The following is a 24,020-nucleotide window of genomic DNA, read 5'->3' as shown; positions in this document are numbered from 1 at the left end:
CCTGCAAGAAATTTCTATCAGTGTGACTGTATCTGATAATCTCATCTTTTGTTGATATACATTGCATATTATATGGATTTTGCTTTTCTTGTGAAATAGTAGGTTTATACATACTTCTCCAGATAGCATCATATAGATTATGACATTTTCTGGTCATGGCTCTTAAGATTTCACTGTAGGATTCTTAGTGCCATGAGACCCCAGGTGCCTCCTTTCTGAATTTGCTCATAAGTAGAAATGATATCTGCTAGTGTCTGACAGTGTGTGGAAGAACAATTCCGATGATCTCTGAGAAAGGAACACTGTCTTCTATTGTGTATGATTTTCATTGCTTTTGAAAAGTGAAACCAAATGAAAAGAATTTGGCAAGGGTGGTAGTGTTGATATAGTTGGGAGTTACACTAGGTGACTAAGGACCAGGAATTAAATTTGATGGATTAAAAATGTTTGTTAAAAACCAACACATCTCTCAAAAAACTAAAAACCAAAACCAAAAAATACCCCAACACATCAGTTTTGTAAAAGAAAATTTTAATTTACTTATATTTTTTATGAGTGCTCTGCATGTATGATGCATTCCAGAAGAGGGCACCAGATCTCATTACAGATGGTTGTGAGCTACCATGTGGTTGCTGGGAATTGAACTTAGGATCTCTGGAAGAGCAGCCAATGCTCTTAACTGCTGAGGCATCTCTACAGCCCCCAACACATCAGTTTTAAGAGGAGATCCAAGGAGAGAGAAGAGTACCATATGTGGGCTGAAACATGGGGGTCTGCTCTGTAAGAAGGCTGCATTGGCCGTGTATGATTCATACAACTGAAATAGCCAAGTTTTGGTTGATTTTGTCTGTAGTGCATTCCATTGAGGCAAAGATTCAAGTACATACTTTGCATCTCTTAGCCCCTGGCCAAGATGTGTAATAACAGAATGGCTAATTACTGTCACCTCTATCCTTATAGTTTTTGCTACTGTTATTAAAAAACATACTTTCTAAACATGACTTTGAGGTGGTTTAGTTTATACATAGTTCTGATGGCATGAGTATGTTTCATAAGTTAAATAGTTTAGTATTAAACATTAAAATTAAAATGAATTGGCAGCTGAAGCTATTCAAAATAATATGGTGAGTGAGAAATTAATCTTCAAATAAAATCAACTTCTAGGCATTTCAGCCCCATGGAGAGTTCCCTTGCAGTTTTGTTGAAGTGAAAACCAGTCATTGTGTGAAATCAGGAGAAGTTATTTTTAAATCAGAAAATGCACCACACAAAATTATTTAATCTCACCTGGTAAACAGAGGTTATGAATCATTTATTGAAAATTCAATTGATTTTTTTTTTTACTCATATTAATTGTAATATACAGGTTTCTAGCAACTAGTACCTATAATGGTAATTACCCTGTTCTGAATTGATTGCTGTGGAAAATAGTGTAGACTTCCAGGGTTCCATTTTTCTAGGTAGCCCTTGGATTAAAAATCTGTTCTTTTATTTAAGGAGCTATTAATATTAAAATAGGCTCTGCTGATTATTATTCAGGTATGGATAAACATTCCCTTTGAAGCAAATCTTATGAATATTATCCTTTTAGAAACTTGTAGAACTTTCTGGATGTAAGATTTTCACTCCATGTATCTGCCATTTATTATAGATTAAAAAGATAAACATGGTCTAATAGACCTTTGAATGGAATTTGTAATTTCACTGCTTGGAAGGAAAATTATTTCCGACAGTTCAAGATTGACTAATTGATCACTCAAATACTTATTGAATACTAGGATACTACAGTGCACCAGTGCTGATCAAGAAGGTGGACAATAAACAAGAATACTTATTAGGATATGTCAGATAATAAATGTAGATTAAAAAATGTGTTTGGGGAGGTGGGGAGGATATGGGAGGAGTTTGGGGGAAACTGCAATCAGAGTGTATTGTGTAGAAAGTATTTTCAGTTAAAAAAGAAACAACATTGATTGAGGGGAATGTGGAGCAGCCTGAGGGGTTGATGGCTTACCTTTCATTGTAAGTGATAGTTTTTCTGATAGAGTGATCTTGTGTTCTTATTTTGGACAGCATCAAGCTTGGGCCTTGAGAGTAACCTTTATCAGGCAGAGCAGTGACTGCCCCAGCCCCTGACTCAGAATGAGAATTGTTTGATTCTTGGATTGTATTCACAAAGTGAAAATGATTTAAGAAGCAAATAAGAACTGTTTAGCTTAGTTTTGGCTCTGGGCATACAGCTCCATACCTACTAATTTTAACCTTCTGCTTTTAATGTTAATCTAGTAACAGAAAGAATGTTTCTCTAGAAATGTCTCTTTCCTTATCCCCAGAACCTGTGACTATGACATATTACAGAAGCAAGAGGAGTTAAGGTTGGCGCTCAGCTCACTTTGAGATATGGAGTTTCCTTGGAACATGTGGGCAGGACCAGTGGGATCTTAAGGGTCTTTACAGATGGAACAGAAAGCCAGAAGAGAGTATGGTCTGGTGTGGTGTGTGTGGTGTGGTATGCTGTGTATGTAGTATGTGGTGTGTTGTATGGCATGGTGTGGTATGGTCTGTGGTGTGTTGTGTGGCATGGTGTGGTGTGGGGTATGGTGTGGTGTGTGGTATGGTATGGTATGGTGTGGTATGGTATGATGTGATGTGGTATGTATGTGAATCCTGCTCAGGGCTATTTGCTGTGGACTTCCTACTACAGAATTGTAAGACAGATGTGCATTGTTTAAAGGAACAGTATTTGTTATCATGTTTTATAGTACTGGTAGGAAACTAATGCATTAAATAGTTTGATTGGATGACCTTGTCTCCACAGTTCTTTCACGTGGCTTACTTTATAGTTTAGGGAGTGAAATACATCCAGACAAGGGAAGGCATCCTGGAAGCACTTTGTGTTTAAGCTGGTTATCCTAGGATGTCGTGGGGAGCTGTTTGTAAAGATGTGTGTGTCTTTCTGATGACTCTTCTCAAATATTGTTTAATTAATGATTTCACTTGGCAGTTGGGGTCCAAATCTGCTTTGTAGAGGCTTGAAGGCTTCTTTCTCTGTAGACTAAAAATGCTATAAGGAATCTGCATAGTTCTGTGGTTCTTTTCATCCCAGGTTGATATTTTGTTTATAAATATAGAGATTACCATGTATCTGTTCTGTCATGTTTCTTTACTTCAGAATATGACTGGTTCCTTCAGCAATCTCAGAGGACTAAATTGATCTCCTTGTTTTTTTTTTTTGGTTTTTCGAGACAGGGTTTCTCTGTGTAGCTTTGCGCCTTTCCTGGAACTCACTTGGTAGCCCAGGCTGGCCTTGAACTCACAGAGATCCGCCTGGCTCTGCCTCCCGAGTGCTGGGATTAAAGGTGTGCGCCACCACCGCCCGGCAAAAATTGATCTCCTTGTACAGAGAGAGATTAGAGAGGGCCAACCACTGGAAGAGCTTGAGATTTTAGGCTCTTGTCATTGTTCTCAGCACCAAGGGACTGGGCAGTTTGGGAGTTTTGGCTTTGTGATAGGCATCTGGGAGAGGCTCTTGTTAATCTGTAGGAAATGGCAATACCTCCTCTTCTTTTCTCATTAGTCAGACTCACACTTAGCTGTGTTTGAATACTTCTGTTTTTCCTCATGGATGTTCAGGATCAAACCCCAGGGCCAGAGTGTGCTAGAGAAGTGTTCTGTCACAGAACTGCATCCTGAGCTGAAGTCAAAGGCAATGAATGTGTCATTGTTATAAGAAGTCAAAGAAGTATTTAGATTCCAAGTGTTTCTGTTCATTCGATAATGTGTTCTAGCACTGTACTGGGAAGTTAGCACCTGAAGGAGGAGATGAGTTCTGCAATTTAAACTTGTGGTATTACACTTGTTACTTACAATACTTTAAAAAACTGACATTCACTGGATACTGCCAGATACTATACTTTATGAACAGTTTGTACATTTAAATTTTACAAAAAATCCCCGATATTATCATCCCTTTTAAAAGTAGGGTAACTCAGGTTTTAAGATACTTGCCCAGTGTATATGGGTTATTTGTGGTGCAGCCAGTAGAAGATACATTTCTTTAGCATCAACTCCTTGGTTTGGAAGCAATTGATTAAATTGGGGGAAAAAAATGAAGTAAAGGTTTGCAGCTCTAATCTTGCTTTAGGTGACCCAGTACATTCAAGTTAGCACGGGCCAAGGTACAAGTGTTAACCTTTCATAGTTTATACTAGTATATTACCTTCCAAAGATAGACACAGTCTCTCTCTGTATATGCTATGTATCATATATATTTAAACACATAATAGAAGTAAGTGACTTAAAGAACGTAAAGACAATACTCTTCAATAAGTAATTGAGATTTCATATTCAGAAAATGTTATTGAACTTAAGGAAAGTGTGACTTAATGAATACAGCATCCTTTCCTTTCTAGTCTTTCTGTCCAGTATGTTTTGGGCCCTTGTATTTCTTTGGAACCAGATTAGAAATTTCTTCTAGGGTTCTTTCTCTACAGATAGGGTGTTTTGGCTTATATCGAATGATATCTCTAAATGGTATGTAGGTGACTTTGGCTTCTTAAAGGATTAATAAATGTTCAGACTCTCCTTTAGCAGTCATTTTCTTCAAACAATGGTACAAAAAGACAGATCTTGTTGCTCTCCAGGGTGCAGGGGTCAGGCCTGCTAGCCTTGAAGCACCTGGTGCTGCTGGACTCCTGCAGTTCATCTCATGTAGTCACTGGGCTCTTTGGGAAAGAAGCCACTATTATTTCCTGAAAGCGTTCATATATTACTGTATTTCCATGTTAAGGGACAGTGGGAAACTTGAGGGTTCTTGTGCTTTCAAAGTTTTCATAGAACTTATAGCTCACATAGCCTGGGCCAGGTGCTTTGCTAAAGGAGAGAGGCAGTCCTTTTAGGCTTTGATTTATTCAGTTTATTTTGTTTGTCTTTCAGAAGTACTGTGTCAAACATCCCTTACCTGAGATAGTCCACTTGAAAGGAGGAAACATTTATATAGATGATTGGTTTCAGAGGGTTTTCTTACTCTTGGTTGTTTGGCTCTCTAGCTTTGCACCTGTGGTGTCATAGAATATAATGGTGAGAGCATGTGACAGGAATCCTGTTCACTTGATGACAGGTGGGAAGGGAAGAGGAGTCGGGAGAGATAGAGAGAATGAATATGAGAATATAAGAATATGAGAGACAATGAAAATGAAACAGTGAGGATCAGGGTCCCAATCTCTGCAAAGACTTGCCTCCAGTGACCTAAGTTCCTTCCATTAGTCTCTGTCACAGGCCCTCTCACCTCAGAGTACCCAGACTGGGGAGTGACCCTAGTGCTTAGGCTTACTGTTGTTTTCTGATTTGTCTCAGTTTTCTAGTAAAGTTTTTGTGCCACCAGGATTCCCTTGGTCCTTCAGCATTCAAGGCTGAGACTCCCATATCATGTGTCTGGCATGCCAGCCTGCTGAAGAATGATGCAGAAAGATGGTGGCCAGGGTGGAAAGAGGTCACGGGTAGGAGTAAAGAGGGCTATGATTATAGGCGGAGTTGAGTTGTGGGTGCAGAGTATTGGGAGGAGGCTAGAAAGCAATTGCCTACTTTTTCTTCAGGCAGCTTATGACTTCTGAAAAAAATAGGCTGTAGGCTTAAAAAAATCAAGGTATCATTACCTTGATTTTGGTAATTGCTTTCATTTTAATGTTATTGTTAGTTGTGAATAGATATAGAAATGATTGTGTTGTAAGAAGTTTGTGTGGAGCTGGTTACCAGATGCTTCTATACATTTAGAAAAGGAACATGCAATTAGACATGCCTAGGAAGCATTAAGTCTCTGCTAAACCAGCCATTTCAAGGATTTAACATTTGTCCTTTGTCATATAACAGGGTACAAATTTTAAATATAAGGTTTTTTGAAAACTGAATTTACATGGTCTTTGCTTTCTATCTCCGCTAGGAAAGGAGGAGCATCATTTCTATAAATTTATCTAAAACTCCAGTTTATACTGCCTTACTCTGTTTAGAGCTTCCTTTTCCTCTGTCTGTATCTTAAGAGTTTCTATGCCACCTGCGGTTGCTTGGGTTCCTAGTCTCTGATATGAAGTGTGGAGATCTCAGTGGGGATACCTTAGGGGAACTGCTTGCTAAACTTGGGTCTTCTGCTACTACAGACATTTGTTTTGACTGGTCTTTATTGGGTACCCACAGTTTTGTTAGGTGAAGTTCAGAACAATGAAAAGGCATAAACCCTGCTTCTGAGGATCTTGTGATCACCAGAGGATATTGGGAAGAAAGGAAAAGAGGGTTATGTTGGCTTTAGTGGCGGAAATTGTCCACCCGAATGGCATATCTTGAAGATTGGTGAGGTTATTCCATATGACTGGGAGGAAATGAAAAGCTTATTTGCTTTTCTCATTTTCCTCCTCTTCTATATATTCTTATCGCTTTCCCAATATAAAACATATGATGAGAGTTGATCCTGTTTATGGTGTGTGGCACAGGGCATGGGAACCTTCCCCTTATTTCTTTCTCCTTGAATTGAACATGAAATTCTGATACCACAGGGCAAAGGAGAGGGCAGGGTTTATGAAGACTGCCTGACTTGTGCATCTTAAGCAGTGCTCTTCAATTATTACAGGCTCAACTTTCCCTCCCTTTCCTAGTTAGAGTATTTGAGTGAGGGGGGAGGCTCCAAAACACGGGGATTTCGGTTCACTTGATGTGGTTTGAACGATATCGAATGGTGGCATTTAATTTTATTTTGATAAAAATAGCATTTATTTTTATAAGAAATGCAGTGCATATTTGTTTTAGAGTGTATTGGCGCAATATCAGAGCAGTGATCCCCTCCCTCCTCTTTAGCATGACATAGGTCAAGTTATCACCCCTGTCCCCTAGATGAAGAGCATGAAGCTTGAGGGAGGTTACTATTTGATGTGTATTCTTCTATTTTTATTCCCTGGAGAAAAATTTGCATTGTCCAGAGTGTTTCCTGATGTGTTTCACCTGGCAAGCATTAAGAAGATGCTTCCTGGGGATGATGCTAATATCTGTAAAATATTTTATCAGTGGAATCTTATTAAGTGGTACTTGACTTTGGTACCATAGGCTGCTTGAATTGAGTGATGTTTATTTTCTGGGACAGTCTTACACATTATAGGTTATCTCACCCACACTGACCTCTCTGTAGAAGCTGGGAGCTGCCAGTAGCAGCTTCTTGCCACATGACCAAGTTATGGCCAAAGTGTCTTTAGGCACTTCCTGGGGAACAGAAACCACCTGATTACGAGTAACTTGCCAATGTGTGTTTTATACTTTTAAAAGTAATGTGTAACAGGAGGGATGAGGGGTGTGTGTTTGGTGGAGAGAGGGATGGAGGGAGCGAGTACTGGATAAGAAGACTGTAACTGGGGGTCATTTTAGGGGTGAGGTAGAAACCACAGGGGTGAGGAAACTCCCTGGAATCTGTGAGGTTGACCCTTGTGAAGACTGTTAGTAATGGAGGATATGGAGCCAGGCAAGGCTTCTATTGGAGGGACTGGGGCACCAACCCAGTCACAAAACCTTCTACCTACAGTTTGTCCTGCCTGCAAGATGTACTGGGGTAAAGGTGGCACAGAACTTGTAGGATTGGCCAACCAGTGACTGGTCCAACTTGAGACCCACGCCATGAAATGGAGCCCATACCTGATACTGCCTGGAGGGCCAGGAACTAGAGACTGGGATAGCTCAGAGACTTAGGATAGAACCAAATCTGACTGACCAAAACAACAACAACAACAACAACAAAAAAAAAGTCAATGTAATGAGACCTAATGATATTGTGCTATACTCATAGATCGGTGCCTAGCCCAGTTGTCGTCAGAGAGGCTTCATCCAGCAACTGATGGAAACAGATGCAGAGACCCTCAGCCAAACATTAGGCAGAGCTGGGGGAATTCTATGGAAGAGGGGGAGGAAGGATTGTAGGTGCCAGAGGGATTAAGGATACCATAAGAACACGGCCCAAAGAATCAATTAACCTGGGCTCATAGGGACTCAAGAGACTGAACTGACCATTAGGGAGCCTATATGGGTCTGACCTAGTTCTTCTGCATGTGTTATGGTTGTGTTCTTGTGGGACACCTACAGTGGGAGTGGGGGTTGTCTCTGACTATTTTGCCTGCTTTTGGGACCCTTTTCCTCCTACTGGGTTGCCTCGTACAGCCTTGATATGAGGGTATGTGCCTTGTCTTGTTGTATCTTGTTATTCTTTGTTCAGTTGATATCCATGGGAAGTCTGCTCTTTTCTGAAGAAAAATGGAGGAGGTGTGGATCTAGGGAAGAGGGGAGGTGGGGGACAGGGACTGGGAGGACGGGAGGGAGGGGAAACTGGTTGGGATATAATAGATGAGAGAAGAATAAATAAATTAATTAAAAAAAGCAAAGGCAAGAAGGGAAATATGACAAGACCGAAAAAAAATTATGCTTAGGAATGAAGAATCATGGTGACTTTTCTATACATTTGAAAAAGCAGATCTGAGACATCTATATTAATTTATCAATTTCAATTTTCAGTGGTTTTTATGATTTTTTCCATATTAGCAATAATTCTTTTTTTTAGCAATAATTCTTAAAAGATGAAAATGTAACATTATTTTCATAATACAACAATGCAGTTGCGTATCTGTCAGCGGACAAGTAGAAAGGCATTCTGGAAGCTGTGACCACTGTTGTTTTATTAGAGGTAGTCGGTTATTTTCATGTCAGTTTCGTGAGAAGTGTGGTCATTGAGGCAGCTGTAATACCTTGTATTATTAATGGAAATCAGGAATTACTCTTTCAGCTTCATTATGTAGTTTTCTTGATCTATTTTGACACTTTAGAAATAGCCGTGAAGTCATCTTTCTTACCAGGTGCTCATCTTTTTACATAAATCAAACACTGCTTCTATAACAGAAGTGTAGCACACAGTAATTAATAGTGCGGGTTGTCTTTTTAAAGTGATCACGTTTGTTTTGCACACTTTGGGGAGGGCATTAGACAGCTAGCCAAAGGCCTTAGCCCCCGACTGACTGCGCCTCACCTGCAGTGTCTTTTCATAAATCCCTTTCCTCGGCCTGTGACTCCTCTACCCTTTCTGAAGATGGGCTTTTTGTTTGTTTGCTTTTTGGCTTTCTTCCTTCCTTCCTTCCTTCCTTCCTTCCTTCCTTCCTTCCTTCCTTCCTTCCTTCCTTCCTTCCTTCCATCCTCCCTCCCTCCCTCCCTCCCTCCCTCCCTCCCTCCCTCCCTCCCTCCCTCCCTCTCTCTCCTCTCTCTCTCTCTCTCTCTCTCTCTCTCTCTCTCTCTCTCTGTCTTTCTTTCTTTTGCAGGGGTTGGGAGGGTGTTCAAGAGAGGGTCTCTCTGTGTAGCCCTGGCTATCCTGGAACTTGCTTTGTATACCATGCTGGCCTTGAACTCATAGAGACTCGCTTGCCTCTGCCTCCTGAGTGTTGGAATTAAAGGCATACTTTGTGTACTAAATTTGAAGGAGTCCTGTGTATGTGCACATTTATGGATAACATAGTTTCAAGTAAATGTGTATGTCCAGTAATATGTGATTTCCATTTGTTTCTGTTGCTTGTTTATAATACTCTGTGGAAATGGTTAGAGCTGTTCCTTAAAATATTTTTATGTTTTTGAGTTTCAAATTGTGTTTTGTTTGACATTTATTTCAATAATGCCTTTAATATTTTCCTAATTTGTATATGTTCTCTGTTTTCTCTGATAAATTATAATTGATCAGAAATATTAGCATATGTCATGGATCTTCTATTGAGTAAAATTATTGGTAATGAGAGACAATTTAAAATACAAATATTCTGAAATTCAAATGTTCTGATATTGGATTTTGGTAGTTATATTTTATATATTGAACTTGTAAGAATGAGTACAATTTTGAGTATTTCAGTTTTCCTCAAGTAATTAGAGTTCTAGACAGAATGTCCTAGAGGAAGCAAACCTTTATTTTAGACTTTCATAACCATGGTTGATTATTGATTTGCTTTTTATTAACACTTGGTTTTTACTGTGGAAATTCAAGCTGCATGAGAGCAGTTTTTTGTTTTTGTTTTTGTTTTTTTTTTTTAAACACTGAGAAATTCTTTGAGGATGTTAGTGTCTCCCTATTGTATCCAGCTTTAAAACATTGGATATTTATTAAAAGGATTTGCCCCTAGTCAGATGTAGCTGATGACAGGAAACTAGGTAAACCATTCATCTGATTAAATTTCCTAATGGTTCAGCTGAGGTGTCCTGGAAGGGGAACGCCATCTGCACAGAGTGATGACGGGTTGCCGAGTAGTGATTTCCTGGAGATGTTTTTACAAGCTTAATCTGGGCTTTATGTGATATCTCACCTCTTTTCTTTAGCTAATGTTGTCAATTTTGGTTTCTAAAGTTAAAGTTGAATTTAATAAAGAAGTGGTATCCAAAAATAAAAATGTAATTTCTGTATAAATAGGAGGAATAGAAAGTGGAATGATTGACATCTGGTGCATGTGAAACTGGGGACTGAACTGATGACCTGTGTATTGTAATCATGCACTGAGCTATGTCCCAGCCCCATTTAATGTTTTTATTTTGAGAGGGTCTTGCTAAGTTAACACTGTTGGCCTTGAACTCAAGTGTACTCCAGGTAAGCCTCAAACTTGCAATTCCCAAGTAGCTGGGATTATAGGTCTATACCACCAATCCCAGCTAACATTTTTTTCTTTGTAAGTGAAATTCAGGTTTTTATTTGGATCATAACAGTGATACATTGTATGAAATATATTAATGTGTGAACAAAGATATTGGCAAAAATTGCAGTAGGATGAAAATGTAGAATCCATTAGCTGGACTAAATTTTTTTATACTTGAATTTAAATGATGAGAATGATATTACTGTTGGTACACAAGACCAGGTGAAGTGCCCTGGACTTGGCTGGGATATTCATCCTCCCAGGACACACTGACAAAAGGAAGAGCTACTGAGCAGGTTCTTACAGAGAAACCTTTAATAACTTTAATTTGTTACTTCCTAAAATGATTTTTCTCCATTTAAGTTCAAAACTCAGCAAAAGTGACCCTGAAATGACATTTTCTGATAGTGTTCTAGAATTTCATAGGATGGTCCAAGGATTTGTCTTTAATTAAAAGTGCTATACACTTAGTACGGATCCGTGTTTGTTGAGAAATTGATTCTTTTTGAAGGAAAGCTGCAAACTTTTCTTGTATGGGTAAATGTCACTCTATTCATATCTTCACTTAGCTGCAAGTCAGTACGTGTTCTGTTCCACCAGGTTGTCATAGTAACACAGTTAACTGTCATCTCAACTCAGACTGTTGATGGTTTTATTTGTAGGTTTGTAGGATTATTAAAATTTAACAAAATTATTGATTTGCTTTTTATTAACACAGAGTTATTTACCATGAAAGTTCAAGCTGCACGCTTTTTTTTCTGTTTAATTTTTTCCCAAAATTAAAGTGAAACTAGATATTAAATTCTTGTGATTAAATTTTTTTTTATTTAAAATGTAATATAGAGTCTGCAATAGCAGAATAACCTCTGTGAATTGTAGTTTTGAGTCATTTCCTATTTTCTTTCTTTTGACAAGGAGGCAGGAAAAAAAAAGCCTTAAAATTCACCTTTAGCTTGCTCTTAACTAAACATAAAGGATACCTGTCAGGAAAGCATGAAATGGTACATAAAGTGCCTAATACTGAGTTTTCATTTTATTTATGGTTTTTGAAACCTTGTGGGAATGCTTCACTGAGCTGTGTTGTAAAAGTATTTATTTTGGTATATTTATGTGAGAGAGATTACTTAGTTTTCACTTATAAATAAGGCAGGCAAACCTTATTTACAGTAAGCTTATCTAATGGTCCGTGGATGAGTGCTTTTATGCAAAATAGTTGGGAGGCTAGAATTAACTTTCACATTGAGTGCACATTTGATGTCCACACTTGAGCAACATGTGGCATCTTATTCTAAGGACTGCTGTTCAGGAGTCAATTTGTATTTAAGACATTTCCCTCGGAACACACAGCTCACCTGCATGACATCTAATGTTTCCTTTTGAGTGTCTCTTTCTCTTGGGAGATACAAAAGGGTTTATTGTTTTTATAATCTTCCCTATTTATTTTTCAAAGACTTGGTTAATTCTGTGTCATATTATACATCAAAATAGATCAGTCTGGGGATGTTACAGCTTCAGTTGATTATTGTGAAGTATCTTTCCCTCTTCCTGTGTATACTGTGTATTGTTCAGTGTATTTTGTTGCTCTTAGGTCTTAGTCATGGAAAGCTAACAGTATGTGCACAGTCCCTGGTGGAATACTGTGTTACTCAACAGCTGGTAGCTAGTTTTTGTGCTCTTGAACTTAGGAATGTTCACTAGTGTACATGAAATGTTTCCTTTAAAGGTTTTATTAGTATTCTTGTAGCTGCATGATGCCCCTCCCTTTGCAGTCCCCACACCCTGTTATTTATGTCCTTGGGTCCTCTGCTCCCATACTGAATCATGGCTGGCCCATACAATCAGTAGAATATTGTAGATGTGAAGTGTGCAGCCTTGCAAGCTAGGCCTAACAAAGCATCAGGCTTTAATTTGTTCTCTCTGGGATGCATTTACCATGGGAGAAGCTGCATGCCTTTGAGGTGCTCAGGCAGCCCAGGGAAAGCCCCATCCATGAGTTGTAAGGAAATGAATCTTCCCACCAAAGTCGACACTAACAGGCCAGCCATTGTGTGAGCTGCTGTGGGGGTTGATGCCTTCTTTTTTAGAGTTTCATTCATGAGCATAATGAATTTTCATCATATCCCTCCTTTCTCCCCACTCCAACTCCCTTTCTCATCCCTCTCTCAAATTCATGACCTCTTCATTTAGATAACCATTTGAGTCCAGTCAGTGTTGCCCATAGTACATGGGTGTAGAGCTGACTTCTTGGGCAGAGCCATTGCAGTCCTTGGTTTGTGAACTTTGCTTTGAACTTACAAATGTAAAATTATACTTCTTTTAAATCACAATAATATTATAGCTTCTTGGATTTATTGATTTGTAATTATCATCATGAAGATGGAGAATATCTTAGATACTGCACCGCATAGTAAGGTTGAACATACAGTTATTTACAATACAATAATCATGTATCAAATATCCATGTTTTCAACTTTTGAATTTATTCCACCAGTGAAACTGTATATGTAATTGGCAAAAAGAAACAGGAATTTTAACCTATATCTGCAGCTGTAGTTTTTGACAATGAATGAAAGGCTATCTCTTGTTACCTCTTAAGTGCATTTTGAGTCATTCAGAACAAAGCCACAATGATTATAGTGTTCCTCTGCTTTTCATGCAGGAAGAGAGTGAAGAGGAACCCAAATTGAAGTATGAAAGACTTTCCAATGGGGTCACAGAGATTCTTCAGAAGGATGCAGCAAGCTGTATGACGGTCCATGACAAGGTAATGAGCACTTTAAGAGGATTGCAGATGCTCAACATCTGTGTCCTTGCTATGGCAAGGGTCTTAATGGACATTCTGAGACTGCACTAGGTATTGGGTCAGACTCCCAGTTCATTCTTGAACCAGAACTGTTTATATTATAATAGTGAGGCCATGGTTCCACCCATTGTTCTCTTCTTCTCTGTGAGCCTTAGACCTTCCCCACCTCTGATGCACCCTTTGGGTTTGTGCTCTGTTGTTTCATTCTCCAGCTGGCTTCCCATTTAATGCCTTTTGCTTCAGATTTTGTTCCCATGTAAACAGATCCCTGTATTCACTCTACACTTTAGTGGTAATGTCTGCTCTTCTGTTTTTTACCATAAACGCCCTCCTGTGAGTCCCCTGCCGCCTTTGGCTGCTGACTCTAGTTAAGTCCTTGTTCTTCTTCACTGATGAAGACTGACCTTGCATGTCTTCAAACTCACTTACTTCCATTGAGCTTCACTTCCTTATGTTTGTCTTAGTCACCTCATTCTAGTGCTGTGAAGAGGCACCATGACTAAGGCACTTCTTATAACAGAAAGCGTTTAACTGGAGACTTGCTTACAGTTTCAGAGACTTAGTCCCTTGTCATCATGACAAAAAACATAGCAGCAGGCAAGTATGGTGTTGGAGAAGTAGCTGAGAGCTACATCCTGATCTCCAGGCAGAGAGATAGAGTCTGGCCTGGCATAGGCTTTTAAAACCTCAGAGCCCACCGCCCAGTGACACACTTTCTCCAGTAAGACCACACCTCCTAATCCTAATGCTACTCCCTGGTGACTAAACATTCAAATATATGAATCCATGGGAAGCGGGGATTCTTATTCAAACCACCACAGTGGTGCATTCTCCACTGCTTTGGGCACATTATGGATGGTTTCAGTAGCAGGAACCTGCTGATATTTGGCCTGCAACATACGCTCTTCAAACCTTCACGTTCTTTTCACACAGACGCCATTCCTGACTATGGTGTCCCAATCTTTGGTCTTTTATTTTCCTTTATTATCTGTCCCGTGAAATTATCCTTAATATGTCAGTCTTCCTTATCCATCTTTGAGTCGTATTCTTAGTTTTGAATCCATCGTGTAATGGCCGAAGTAGTCGTGGGCTGTGGTATCTCGTGCACTCAGGCTTCCTTTTTTTACTAAAGCTTGCTGTAACCTGTTTTTTCCTTGCTCCTCTTGACCCCAGTTCACTTCTCCACCATTGTCCTTTTACTCTCAGATGATGGCATTCTCTTTCCTCTGCCTTCCTCTCCCTTTTGCTTTCTCTTCGATTTTTGACAGTCACCTTAAACGTGATTTTGCCGCCTTCACCTCCTGATGTTTGTATTACAGGTGTGCACCGTGACCCCATGCAGTGCCATTTCTTCACGTCCTAAGCTTGAGCTCTGGCTTTCAGCTTCTCCTTCCTGTACTTGGGGAATGAGGGACTCTTCTTGTTTTCCTGTCTAACCCCTCTGTCTCCTGGTTGCAGGATGGTGTGTTGAAAGTACAGAACCTTTTCGATCCTTGTGTAATTGTCATCATTGACACAGGGGCTGAGCTCCTCAGTGTGGTGTGTAAGGCACTCTGGTGTCTCGGCTGCTGTGTGTAGTTGAGCTCCCGTCTCACCACTTTGGCTGTGGGTGTGGGGCTGGCAGCGATGCTTTGTCCTTACTGTGCACACTCTGCTCCTGCTTGGATTCTGCCACCAGCTTATGTGCTAGACTCTTCTCCCGAGCTTCTGGTAGTTCACGTTCGTCATTTCTCCCCGAGACCGCTGCACCTACTGTGAACTAGTGTACTTTCTTTCATATTTGTTCTCTTGCTCCTCTTCCTAGCCCCTGTGCCCGAGTAGACCTTCAGAGATTCTGATCTGATCACTCAGTCTTCTCCCTTGAAACTTGCTGATTCCTGATGTCTTAATGGTTTGGACCCGTCCACCCTGCTTTCCTCCACTTCCCACCTTTCATCCTCTGTAATTATTCAGTGCTCCTTGTTAGGCAGCTTTTCCAGCTGTACCACCTGCCTTTTCTCTTGGGCATGAATTAGATGGATCTCTCGTCTGTGTAAAGATGCCTATAATTTTGAACAAGTTGTTTCCACTGTGGCCCTTCTTCTCTGTCTGTGTCTGCTTTCTATTCTTCCTTCCGGGTTTATCATGAAGCTCTTCCTATTTCCGTGGATCTTAGAGGTACTGCCACTTTAAACACAGTCTTTGCATTTAATTGTAAGACTTATTTTTTATATCTGTCTTCCTCAGGAAGCAAAACTTTATGTTACATTTGCTCATTGTCTAAGTACATTATGATTCTTTTTGTGTGCTTGTTGAATGAACATTTGAATGCCATATTTGTCCCTTAGTTAACATCATACATGTCCAATTGGCCAGAGAGCCTGATAGTTGGGAAAGATTGTCAGTGCTGACATTTAGAACATAGACTATCAGTTGATGCCCATATTTTTATTAAGAGGATTCTGATTGAGTTGATAGCATTTCAGTTTTTCTTTTGCTTTGTTTCTGCAGTTCTAGGACAGAATGCAGGGCATAACAGGCACATGCTCTGTATTCCAACTGCCTCCTGGGCCCTGCATTTCGGTATTTATTTCTGTCCCTGATTGCACTTGGTACCTGTTCTTAATGAAGTCTCATTAGTTTCTGGGACCTAATTCCTCATGTGTCACTGGAGGTTTTCCTAGTGACAGCACTTTCAGTATTGAACAGCACTTTGAGGAAGGACTGAACAGACATGCAGTATGCTTCCTTTTCCTGGCGATTCCACAGACCTGCTCACAAGCCTATCTATTTCTCCCACATAAAGTTCAGTTGTGTACAGGGGCTTAAGGTGTCCACCCTTTATAAAGCAAACCAGGTTTCTTTAAACATTAAAGAGGACATTGAAACTATATTTATGATTATACATCCTAGATTCTACATATTTTCAGGCTTAAAAAAACCAACGAACCAAAATCTAATACCTAAGAAGCCCAGGGAGTTAAAAAAAAGTATTAGGTTTTTAAGAATTTAATAAAATACGTTTTAATTATATTCACCCTGCTCCCCCAATTCTTCCCATTCCCAGGTCCTCCTATTTTCCCCATCTACTCAACTTCGTGGTTTTGTTGTTGTTGTTGTTGTTTTGCCTTGTCAGAGACCAAATTGTGCTGCCCAGATACTCTTTTGTGTGTGGCCTTCCATGGGAGCGTGCAGCTTAGCAGGGCTATACTTCAGAGAAAACAGATTCTCTCCCAGCAGCTAACATTTGCCAGTACAGCCATGGCTAGGGGGAGGATTGTGCCCAACTCCTCTCTCCATAATGGGGTTTTGGTCTGGCTTGGCTTTGCACAGGTTTTCTGCACACTGTTGCAACTGCTCTGAGTGCAGATGTGCGGCTGTGTCCTGAAGACACTGTTTCCTTAGAGTCATCCAGTACCTCTGGCTCCCCCACTTCTTCAGGGACACATGAGCCTTGGGAGGAGGGTGGGATACATGTTCCATGTAGGGTTTTCTGAGTCTTGACCAGGTTTTATTGCATTTATTTGTTCGTTTGTTTATTATCTGTGTATGTGTGTGAGAGAGGGTATATGTGTATATATAGGCATGATTGAGCCATGGTATGTGTATAGAGGTCAGAGGACAACTTGGAGGAGTTGGTTCTCTTCATATGCCACACAGATCTAAGGGATGGAATTCACCTGTCTCAGCAGCAAGCACTCTGACTCAATGAGCCCAGAAGCTTGTGGATTTTAATGGTTAGAAGGAAAATAAAATTTGAAGGATTTGTTCTTATATTTTGTCACATTGTGAACAGTTTTGTATTTTTCATTTCTGCTGCATTTTAAGTTAGTTAAAAGCATTAGCAAATGATTACATGAATTATCCAGAATTTCAGTAATTAAATAAATATGCAAATTAAACACTATTTGGAAGGGCGTTTAGTTGCTTTCTTCTAAGAGACATTAGCATTCATTTACTGTTTAAATGGTTAGATGTTTTCCTGAACAAAAGATAACTCATCATACAAATACCTGTAATTTTTTTTCATAAATGGTCCAAATTTATTGTACCTTTAGATTAAAAATATAAAAACAAAATTATATTTTACTATCTATCCTAAATGAATACAAACTATAATTTTTCCAAAAAGAGATAAGGAATTATATTTAATCCCTGAATTTTTCCTAAAATAAAATGTAATTATTTTTTAAAATGGTCTTTACAGTGATGCCACAGAGTGACACAACATTACTGCATTTTAAGGATCCAAACTCCCTTAGTTTTCTAACAAACTATATGCAGAATTTATGAGGAGAATCGATACTGCGAGATACTTGGGGTGCAGTGAGCTTTTAAGACCCATTCTTTTACCACAGAAAGCCGTCAAATGGCGTATCACTTGCCTTTGGTTAGCGTTTTATGTGGCATCTCCTATTCAGATACAGTCAGTGTCACTCTGAAGATACAGTGACAACCACTTGGGTCCTCTAGTTCTGATTAGAATGTTCTTGTGCTTTGGAGAAAGCATTCCTGCTTGGTTTAAATATGCAGACTAATTTCCCACCAGGATCACCTCTTCTCCCTTTCTCTTGCAGCGCCCAAGCCTGTTTGCACCAGGCTTGCTGTCTGCCCCGGATGACTAATCGTCATGGCACCTGGTGCATTCAGGCAGTCCTGTGCAGCGGAATCGTCATCCCTAGTTATGTCTGCACACCTGATGTTTTATTAACCAGTATTGATTTTTTTACCCAGGGGACTTTTTTCTTCCTGAAAAAAGGCAACCTTGCAGGAGTGAAAGGCATTGCAGGGGATGAATTTCTAATGAACTCCCTTTCCCCTTTTTGTGGCTCCTCTTTAATGTAGCTTCGTATTTTAAGTGCCCGAATTGAAATTTCATTTTTAGCAATTCTATTTTGATAAATCCTTTCAAATCTTGACTTTCTGTAAGGTTATTTTTTAAAGATTGTGCTGCTTGACTGAAATGCTTAGTAGTGCCTATGAATTTGAGCATTTCATTATAGGCTGCAATGAAGCATGCTCGCATGCAGTGAAATACAGAGGATTCTGGACTATTTGAGTAATGCTTAGAGAAATGAAAAGGAAGAAAAATCTCATGTCGTATTTCAGGTAGTCCTTAAGTTTCTTCTGGCTTGTTTAGGATCAGTTCAAAGAAATAAAGAAACAGTGCAATGCGTGAACCAGCCTGATATCATAAAATGAATATGTAGCTCAGCAGTTACTTAGTGACAGGAAAGGATTATTTTTGCATTGGAATATAAACATTTATGCTCGGTGTTATGTGGTACCATTTATAGAGCTATCCTGAAGCTGATGATACAAGAACATCTGAGGTTTTTCATCCCTCAATATGGCATGGAATTTCCCATTCAGAAGCAATACTTCATTGTTGTTGAGCATTTTCCCCCATTGGACTGAAATGATGGCCCGTATTTCCACATTTAACTTAAATTAGGAAGTTTCTTAATCATTTCCTCTGACTTTGAGTTCATCTGTAGCATGGTTGAGCTTTTATTGCTGCATTTTTAATTTACTGCCTCAGTCCATCAGGCATTGTGTACAGAATACATACACACCATGAGTTGTCAGTAGATGAGGGTCCTCATGAGTCATGTTGACAGCTGGCTTGCACTATCATGTTAAGTAGGCCTGGTTCTGTCATTTCCCCCAAGCTGGAGGCATTCCTTTTCTAAGGAATGCCTATCTTTCAAGATATTGCAGATGATAATGCATTAAGTGTTTTCATTTTGAAAAGGTTTATATTAACTGTATACTAATACACTGCATATTCATTAATTGACCTCTCTGCTTTTCTTACAGTTTTTGGCACTGGGTACACATTATGGCAAGGTTTATTTACTTGATGTCCAGGGAAACATCACTCAGAAGTTTGATGTAGTAAGTATATGGTGTAAAGTAATGTACATGTTAAGTGTCATGCTGAAAATTTGTTATTTTAGCAGTTGAATAGCATAAGAAGCTATTAATTAAATTAGAATGCTAAGAGTACAGTCTAAAATTTATAGTATATTTCTCAAGTTTTAAAGATGAACTAGAGAAAGAGATCTGTGTAGATACAAGTATACATATATTAGTTTGACTGATGTGTTTGTACTTACATAATATTTGTATAAATTTATCATTATAGGAATCCATTTGACTTTGAATGGAGCATTAAAACAATACATATGTGTATATATACTTAATTGGAAATGTAGAATGTCTAGATCAGTGGTTCTCAACCTTCATAATGCTGTCACCCTTTAATACAGTCCAACTCCCACCTTTTGAAGGGTTCTTAGGTGGAGGAGAGAGGGATGAGGAAATATCAAGTAGAAAGAGAGACCTAGCCGACGAGCAGAAAGACAGACAGGATAGCTTAGGGAGGGCCTGGGTCAATACCCAACAGCCTTAAGGTTTATTCAAAGGGTTTTTTATAACATGCCAAGGGGAGAGGCAAAAGACTTCCCCCTTGCTAGATCAAAGCATACTGTACAGCCAAGTATAGACCCTTCTAAATACCTGGTAACCACGCCTGTGGCCAAATCATCTCCTTATGCAGCCCTGCTAGGTAAAGCAAGCTCAGATTCTCTGGCCCTAAGTTCTCACTAGGAAACCTCTGTAGGCTCCCACACAGTTCCTCATATTGTGGTGATCCCCAACTATAACATTATTTTGTTATTATTTCCTAACTGTAATTTTGCTACTGTTATGAATTGTAATGTAAATATGTGATATTTAGGATATCTGATAAGTGACCCCCAGAAGGGTTGCAGCCCACAGGTTGAGAAGCACTGGTTTAGATGAACTGTTATTAAAACAAAAAGATCCTGCTTTTGTTAGTGAATAATGCTAATTTACATGCTTTGAAGTTTGTGGAATCCTTTGTGTGTGAACTTCTTTTTGATGTCTGAATTGTCTTGCCATCTAATTGAGTTGCCAAATGTGATTGAAGCTTGATTGGTTGTATTGGTGGATCAGTTTATCTTTTCTAGTATGTACGGTTCAGATGTTTTATGTGAATGCTTTTAGACTTACTTGGTTGAGACGTTGGGTATCGAAGATGAAGGAAATGTTACATTTGAAGTTTGATTTTTGTGTTTAATGTACACCTTAAAGGTATTGGTAACGTCTGTTTTTTGTGTGACTATGAAAATGTGGGGTGAAAAGATGATTATTTTGTGTGGGGGCAGATGTTAAGTTTTTTTTTAGATTTATTTATTTTATTTTTGTGTATGAGTATTTTATCTGCATGTATATATGTCCACTACCTGTGTCCCTGGTGCACGAGGAAGTCAGAAGAGGGGCTTGGATCCCCTGGAACTAGAGTTTTTGTAGACTATTATGAGCCACCATGTGCATGCTTGAAAATGAACCCAGGTGCTTTGCAAAAGCCACAAGTGTTCTTAATTATTTAGCCATCTCTCTAGTGGAGTGAGGGGAGGCATGACAGATATTAAATACTAATAACAAAACCTCTCAGCTCTTGTTGTAAGACTTATTATATCACACTGCAGTTTCTAAAACCAACATGTGATACATGAGAGGTAAAGGAATGTAGCATCTAGAAAGGGAAATGTACCCTCTCATTGTACTGCTCCATCAGGGCAACTCTATTTTTTGTTTTCTCTTAATTATCCTTTTTGGACAAGAGGAATGTACTCCTTCCTGTCCTTCCTCTATTACTTCAGTCACTGACTATACAGCTTGGCGATCTAAGTCTTTGGTCTTTCCACTGTGATCTGTTAGCATAAAAATGCAGATGAGTATCTGTGTGTGTGTGTGTGTGTGTGTGTGTTTGTGTGTGAGTGTGTGTGTGTTTGTGAGTGTGTGTGTGTTTGTGTGTGAGTGTGTGTGTGAGTGTGTGTGTGTTTGTGTGTGAGTGTGTGTGTGTGTGAGTGTGTGTGTGTGTGTGTGTGTGTGTGTGTGTGTGTGTGTGTGAGTGGGGTGAAGTGGGGGTAGCGGAGCATTACACATGACTTCCCCACTTTAAAAAAAGTTTGTCCGAGCAGTCTCTCAAGTCTTTAATATGCATTGTTTAGAACTTGTGTGTTTGCATGTGAGCTTTATAGTCATATACTTTTGTTCTGATGCCCCAAAGCAGCCTTTGTGTCTACTGAGCACGTGCTTCAGTTCTGTCTTCTGTGAATCAGTGACGTGTTAGCTCTGTCCTTCGTCCATCGTTTTACGAGGTATCCATGATCTCACCCATATGATTGTCGGAACTTTTGAGTTGGCCCTGTCTGATGCTGTTAAAAATTAAGCTTCTGTAGTGTTTGTTATTTTGTTTGTTTCTTTTTATTGTTTTTCCTTTCTTTGGTAGAAAAGAAGATGATTTGATGGCATTTTATTTGTTTATTCTCTCCAAGAAATTAGATAATTTGTCCTGGAAAAGTTACTTGTGTAAGGTCATGGCTTCTTGATGGTGTTTTTCAGATTAGAATTTTAACTGTCAAATTTCAGATGGTCATTATCTTTTGGAGGAAGTGCTAGTGTCAGTTTCACATCTGTCATGAGATTTATATTTCCCTTCTCCTGTTTCTGTTGTGTTTGATTGGTCGGGCTCAGGGTGCCTCTTCTTTTAAAGACTGCCCTTTGATTTTGAAACCATTTGTTAGCACTTGAATTTCTTCAAATGTCATAGTTGCCAATTTTTACATTGTTCTGCAGTATTTGTTTGAGACAGTCTTACCTTATAGTCCTCCACCCCCATTCTGTGTACTTATGTGTATCACAGGAAGGCCAGGGGAAGGACTCTAGCTCCCCCAGAGTTCTGGGGTTGTACATGGCAGTTCTGCCTCTGGCCATGGTTGCCATAGCTATTCTAGAACCTTTCTCTTCATTGGGAAGATAATTAAAAAAAAAAAAAAAAAGCAAAGATTTTAAAGAAATTAGTGAATATCTTTGATTTGATTTTTTAACCTGTAGGTAAAAAATAATGTAAACAAATTAAGATCAGACAAAATAATAATTCATTATATTTGTATAACCTTTTTTTTACTTTTCTGAAGAAATGTGTTTTCAGCCCATTCATTGCATTGGTACTTTTGATTCCAGCGGTGGAATAATGACACAGTGGTGTTGACCTTGTTGACAAAGGATGGAAGTATGAAGGAATCACTTTTAAAAATGTGTGTAAGGTGATTCACATATTTGAGCTGGATAGTGCCATTATGCTAGAAGTTAACTTTCTCTTACCTATGTAATATAAGAGAAGAAAACTGAACAACTCATGCTGTATTTTAAAAAAAGTAATATTGCTTCTGCCACTAATACCTCAAGAGGAATAATATTGTTGGTGGAATCTGCTAAAGCTGAGCAAGGCTGCCTGATAACCTGGCAGTTGCACTTTGAAGAAATTCATTTCCAAGAAGAATGAATGCATGTAGCACATAGGTCCATAAAACTGTAGGTCAGCAATGGCTTAATTCCTGATAGCCCCTAAATGGAAGCAACCCAAATGTCCACTGGTAGGATATATACATTGTGCTGTGTTCTGAGCAACAAAATGAACAGATTGTTAGTATGTGCATACAGTGGCTAATGAAGCCAGCTAACCAGTGTTACTTTTGAATTCCTGTTTGGAATGTATGATTATAAAATATCATTATACTTTCTCTTAATTGACTCTCATTTTTCTGTAACATATTCATTTAAAATTTGCCATCAAAGTACTTATTTAAAAAAATTACCACATTATTGTGTCATTTCTGTGTTGAACATTTCAGAGCATTATGTCACATCAGCTAAGTATTTTTTTTATGTGTTAGTAAAAATGGAAATACTCTATTAGTCAAACCAAAATTCTCATACACCAAATTTTTGTGTTTTTCTTTCTTTACTAGAGGTAGAAAGCTACAGGGTTTTACTGTGATGTGTCATGGGAAGATGTTAGATTAAGACTTTAGAAAAACATATAATTATTGGACAAAAGAGTAAAAAAGTAAACAAGAGCTTTAGGCATTTTTTGTTGTTGTTGTTAAGATTGACAACATTTTTGATAAGGTAAGGATTTTCCTTGAATTCCAGTAGTCTGTTAGTATTTCTAATTGTTTTCATTTAGGATAATGTAACAGCTTCTGATCCACAGTTGCCAATCTTTGGAACTGTTCATGTTCATACATTAATAAAAACCCATCTTCAAAATTTAACTAGTTTGAAAATCCTGTTTGTTGTTTGTTTTTTGAGAAAGGGTTTCTCTGTGTAGCCCTGGCTCTCATGGGACTTACTCTGTAGACCAGGCTGGCCTCAAACTCAGAGATCAGCCTGCCTCTGCCTCCTGAGTGCTGGGATTAAAGGCATGCTGCTGCCTGGCTGAAAATATTTTTATTTTCAGGAAAATGGATGAAAATCATCATATTAAGTGAAATTAGTCAAACTCAGAAAAACAAATATTGTGTATTTTATCATATTAAAATAGATTTAAAGAAAGAAAGAAAAAAAAACAACCACAGGACTTGAAAGCATAAGGGGGTCGTCTATTTGGGAACAGGAAAGTGACCAATGGGGAAGGGTAGAGGAACAAGAGAGGAGAACTGTGGGGTTGATTGTGTGTA

The 24,020-nt window shown here is 38.9% G+C and overlaps 1 protein-coding gene across 2 annotated transcripts in view; it reads left to right on the top strand.

The window, feature by feature from the left end:
• Positions 1-24,020, top strand: part of Vps41 (VPS41 subunit of HOPS complex) — a 157,162-nt gene that overhangs the window by 9,441 nt on the left and 123,701 nt on the right. For both annotated transcript variants that reach the window (XM_028860126.2, XM_037205920.1), the window contains exons 3-4: positions 13,342-13,446; positions 19,285-19,362. In XM_028860126.2, the coding sequence (XP_028715959.1) occupies positions 13,342-13,446; positions 19,285-19,362 (183 nt within the window). The remainder of the gene's footprint in view (positions 1-13,341; positions 13,447-19,284; positions 19,363-24,020) is intronic.

This window comes from Peromyscus leucopus, chromosome 5, assembly GCF_004664715.2.
Source record: "Peromyscus leucopus breed LL Stock chromosome 5, UCI_PerLeu_2.1, whole genome shotgun sequence".
Lineage (NCBI taxonomy): Eukaryota > Metazoa > Chordata > Mammalia > Rodentia > Cricetidae > Peromyscus > Peromyscus leucopus.
The sequence above is the reverse complement of the archived record's forward strand: the minus strand, read 5'-3'. Positions and strand labels throughout refer to the sequence as shown.